The sequence below is a fragment of the Eriocheir sinensis genome, chromosome 19, assembly GCF_024679095.1.
Source record: "Eriocheir sinensis breed Jianghai 21 chromosome 19, ASM2467909v1, whole genome shotgun sequence".
Classification (NCBI taxonomy): Eukaryota; Metazoa; Arthropoda; class Malacostraca; order Decapoda; family Varunidae; genus Eriocheir; species Eriocheir sinensis.
Genome location: NC_066527.1, coordinates 19,918,653 through 19,923,652, shown reverse-complemented (window position 1 = coordinate 19,923,652; position 5,000 = coordinate 19,918,653). Strand labels below are relative to the sequence as shown.

The following is a 5,000-nucleotide window of genomic DNA, read 5'->3' as shown; positions in this document are numbered from 1 at the left end:
GAGGTGAAGACGCGGCTGGCGGTGTGTGTAGAATTTGCTGATGCCACAGTCTGTAGAGAGAGAGAGAGAGAGCGGGATGGTTTATTTATTCAGTCTGTATTGGGAGGAAATAGAATGAGGTTACTTAGAGGTTGGTATAATTAGACACACTCGCTTCTCACATCACCCAATTCTAAAGGTCAAAGAGGGGGTCAGTCGGGTTCCAATGGGTGTTTCTTCAGGTTCATGGTGCAGAAGAAGACTCACACTACCACCAGGGTCATAAAACTATACCCCTGGAATCCCTCCACTCTGCGCCCTCATCAAATATGTGTTCTTAGGTAATACGATGCTTAACTCTTTCACAGCCTGTATTGTCAAATATGTGTTCTTGGGTAATGCGACCCTTAACTCTTTCACAGTCTGTAGTGAGGGAGAGACAATGGGATGGGTTATTTATTCAGTCTGTATTAAGAGAATGGGTTGAGGTTACTTACTCATTCACAGTCTGTAGTGAGAGAGAGTGGGATGAGTTTACACACCTATTCAGTCTGTATTGAGAGAGAATGGGTTGAGGTTACTTACTCATTCACAGTCTGTAGTGAGAGAGAGTGGGATGAGTTTACACACCTATTCAGTCTGTAGTAAGAGAGAATGGGTTGAGGTTACTTACTCATTCACAGTCTGTAGTGAGAGAGAGTGGGATGAGTTTACACACCTATTCAGTCTGTATTGAGAGAGAATGGGTTGAGGTTACTTACTCATTCACAGTCTGTAGTGAGAGAGAGTGGGATGAGTTTACACACCTATTCATTCTGTAGTAAGAGAGAATGGGTTGAGGTTACTTACTCATTCACAGTCTGTAGTGAGAGAGAGTGGGATGAGTTTACACACCTATTCAGTCTGTATTGAGAGAATGGGTTGAGGTTACTTACTCATTCACAGTCTGTAGTGAGAGAGAGTGGGATGAGTTTACGATTTATTCAGTGTGTAGTGAGAATTCACAGTCTGTAGTGAGAGAGAGTGGGATGAGTTTACACACCTATTCAGTCTGTATTGAGAGAATGGGTTGAGGTTACTTACTCATTCACAGTCTGTAGTGAGAGAGAGTGGGATGAGTTTACACACCTATTCATTCTGTATTGAGAGAGAATGGGATGAGTTTACGATTTATTCAGTCTGTAGTGAGAGAGACTGGGATGAGTTTACGATTTATTCAGTCTGTAGTGAGAGAGAGTGGGATGAGTTTACAATTTATTCAGTCTGTAGTGAGAGAGAGTGGGATGAGTTTACGATTTATTCAGTCTGTAGTGAGAGACTGGCTTGATAATTTATTAAGTCTGTAGTGAGAGAGAGTGGGATGAGTTTACGATTTATTCAGTCTGTAGTGAGAGAGACTGGGATGAGTTTACAATTTATTCAGTCTGTAGTGAGAGAGACTGGGATGAGTTTACGATTTATTCAGTCTGTAGTGAGAGAGAGTGGGATGAGTTTACACACCTATTCAGTCTGTATTGAGAGAGAGTGGGATGAGGTTACTTACTCATTCACAGTCTGTAGTGAGAGAGAGTGGGATGAGTTTACGATTTATTCAGTCTGTAGTGAGAGAGAGTGGGATGAGTTTACGATTTATTCAGTCTGTAGTGAGAGAGACTGGGATGAGTTTACGATTTATTCAGTCTGTAGTGAGAGAGAGTGGGATGAGTTTACAATTTATTCAGTCTGTAGTGAGAGAGAGTGGGATGAGTTTACGATTTATTCAGTCTGTATTGAGAGAGAGTGGGATGAGTTTACAATTTATTCAGTCTATTTATTCAGTCTGTATTGAGAGAGAATGGGTTGAGGTTACTTACTCATTCACAGTCTGTAGTGAGAGAGAGTGGGATGAGTTTACGATTTATTCAGTCTGTATTGAGAGAGAATGGGTTGAGGTTACTTACTCATTCACAGTCTGTAGTGAGAGAGAGTGGGAGAGTTTACAATTTATTCAGTCTGTATTGAGAGAGAATGGGTTGAGGTTACTTACTCATTCACAGTCTGTAGTGAGAGAGAGTGGGATGAGTTTACACACCTATTCAGTCTGTATTGAGAGAGAGTGGGATGAGTTTACACACCTATTCAGTCTGTATTGAGAGAGAATGGGTTGAGGTTACTTACTCATTCACAGTCTGTAGTGAGAGAGAGTGGGAGAGTTTACACACCTATTCAGTCTGTATTGAGAGAGAATGGGTTGAGGTTACTTACTTAGTCATATATGTTTGTGTGCGTGTGTGGAAAGGAAGGAAATAGAGGAAATTATATTGTAATTGTTATATCATAGTGGTTTGGTGGTGATCGTTGTGGTGATGATGGTAGCAGTGGTCGGTGTAATCGATTATTCGTATAAGCGATTTTTTTTTTACAGTGGAGGAAACCGTGCAAGGACAAAAAAAAGAAACAAAAATGAAAAAAAGCCCGCTAATAATGAAAAAAGCCCGCTAATAATGAAAAAAAGCCCGCTGATTTCTTAGGTTACTTTCTAAAAAAAATATTGTAGTCGATTAGTTTTGCAGGAGTCGAATTCTTGAGAAAAAAAATAAACGTTTACGAGAAACTTCTATGTACGTTTAAGCTAAGTTACCGTATAAATGTTTCCCAGTAAATAATATATGTGATTTGAACGTTTTCTCGGCGCCCTATAGAACACATATTTGACAAGGCTCTCGTAGGGGGTTAGGGGCATTTCCAGAGTTACTTTTATGACCCTGCTGGTAGTTTGACCCTTCTTCTGTACTCTGAACCTAGAAAAACCCTCGGCGCCCTAGAACACATATATGACAAGGCTCTCGAAGGGAGTTAGGGGCATTTCCAGAGTTACTTTTATGACCCTGCTGGTAGTTTGACCCTTCTTCTGTACTCTGAACCTAAAAAAAAACTCGGTGCCCTAGAACACATATTTGGCAAGGCTTTCGTAGGGGGTTAGGGGCATTTCCAGAGTTACTTTTATGACCCTGCTGGTAGTTTGACCCTTCTTCTGTACTCTGAACCTAGAAAAACCCTCGGCGCCCTAGAACACATATTTGACAAGGCTTTCGTAGGGGGTTAGGGGCATTTCCAGAGTTACTTTTATGACCCTACTGGTAGTTTGACCCTTCTTCTGTACTCTGAACCTAGAAAAACCCTCGGTGCCCTAGAACACATATTTGACAAGGCTTTCGTAGGGGGTTAGCGGCATTTCCAGAGTTACTTTTATGACCCTACTGGTAGTTTGACCCTTCTTCTATACTCTGAACCTAAAAAACCCTCGGTGCCCTAGAACACATATTTAACAAGGCTCTCGTAGGGGGTTAGGGGCATTTCCAGAGTAACTTTTATGACCCTGCTGGTAGTTTGACCCTTCTTCTGTACTCTGAACCTAAAAAACCCTCGGCGCCCTAGAACACATATTTGACAAGGCTCTCGTAGGGGGTTAGGGGCATTTCCAGAGTTACTTTTATGACCCTGCTGGTAGTTTGACCCTTCTTCTGTACTCTGAACCTAGAAAAACCCTCGGCGCCCTAGAACACATATATGACAAGGCTCTCGAAGGGAGTTAGGGGCATTTCCAGAGTTACTTTTATGACCCTGCTGGTAGTTTGACCCTTCTTCTGTACTCTGAACCTAAAAAACCCTCGGCGCCCTAGAACACATATTTGACAAGGCTCTCGTAGGGGGTTCGCGGCATTTCCAGAGTTACTTTTATGACCCTACTGGTAGTTTGACCCTTCTGCTGTACTCTGAACCTAAAAAAAAACTCGGTGCCCTAGAACACATATTTGGCAAGGCTCTCGTAGGGGGTTAGGGGCATTTCCAGAGTTACTTTTATGACCCTGCTGGTAGTTTGACCCTTCTTCTGTACTCTGAACCTAAAAAAATCCTCGGCGCCCTAGAACACATATTTGACAAGGCTTTCGTAGGGGGTTAGGGGCATTTCCAGAGTTACTTTTATGACCCTGCTGGTAGTTTGACCCTTCTTCTGTACTCTGAACCTAAAAAAAAACTCGGTGCCCTAGAACACATATTTGACAAGGCTCTCGAAGGGAGTTAGGGGCATTTCCAGAGTTACTTTTATGACCCTGCTGGTAGTTTGACCCTTCTTCTGTACTCTGAACCTAGAAAAACCCTCGGCGCCCTAGAACACATATTTGACAAGGCTCTCGTAGGGGGTTAGGGGCATTTCCAGAGTTACTTTTATGACCCTGCTGGTAGTTTGACCCTTCTTCTGTACTCTGAACCTAGAAAAACCCTCGGCGCCCTAGAACACATATTTGACAAGGCTCTCGTAGGGGGTTAGGGGCATTTCCAGAGTTACTTTTATGACCCTGCTGGTAGTTTGACCCTTCTTCTGTACTCTGAACCTAAAAAAAACTCATGAGAACCAGATTAATGTCCTTTTTGACGTTTGGGAATAGATGATGGAAGTGGAAGAGTCTGGGAATAACGACCTAATCCTTTGCCGGTCTACCAGATTATTATAACACGTTGCTAATAAAGAAACGTGGCTGTAATCACTCAGAAACATAAACACCAAGGCGGCACGAATTTGTTACGGCCACGCTAACAATGGGGGAGGGTGCTTGGTGCTGGGGAGGGGTACCACGGGGGGGGCACTGAAACACAAACACATAGTCACATAAACTAGTAATCGTTAATATATAATCGGTTACTATGATATTAATCGGTTATTTTCGCCAAAGTAATCGTAGTAGTAGTAGTAAGCAGTATTCGTAGTAGTAGTAGTAGTAGTAGTAGTAGTAGTAGTAGTAGTAGTAGTAGTAGTAGTAGGAGTAGTAGTAGTAGTAGTAGTAGTAGTAGTAGTAGTAGTAGTAGTAGTAGTAGTAGTAGTAGTAGTAGTAGTAGTAGTAGTAGTAGTAGTAGTAGTAGTAGTAGTAGTAGTAGTAGTAGTAGTAGTAGTAGTAGTAGTAGTAGTAGTAGTAAATTGAAGCACATTAAAATGATTGTAGAGGCAAAAGAAAACTCCGTGTGAAGATTTTCAAACTCTC

The 5,000-nt window shown here is 42.0% G+C and overlaps 1 protein-coding gene across 1 annotated transcript in view; it reads right to left on the bottom strand.

Annotated features, from left to right (window-relative positions):
* LOC127000880 (tryptase-like) overlaps positions 1 to 5,000 on the bottom strand; it is a 19,090-nt gene that overhangs the window by 9,865 nt on the left and 4,225 nt on the right. The window contains exon 2 of the mRNA XM_050864988.1: positions 1 to 50. This exon is cut by the window's left edge and continues 201 nt beyond it. Within this exon, the coding sequence (XP_050720945.1) occupies positions 1 to 50 (50 nt within the window). The remainder of the gene's footprint in view (positions 51 to 5,000) is intronic.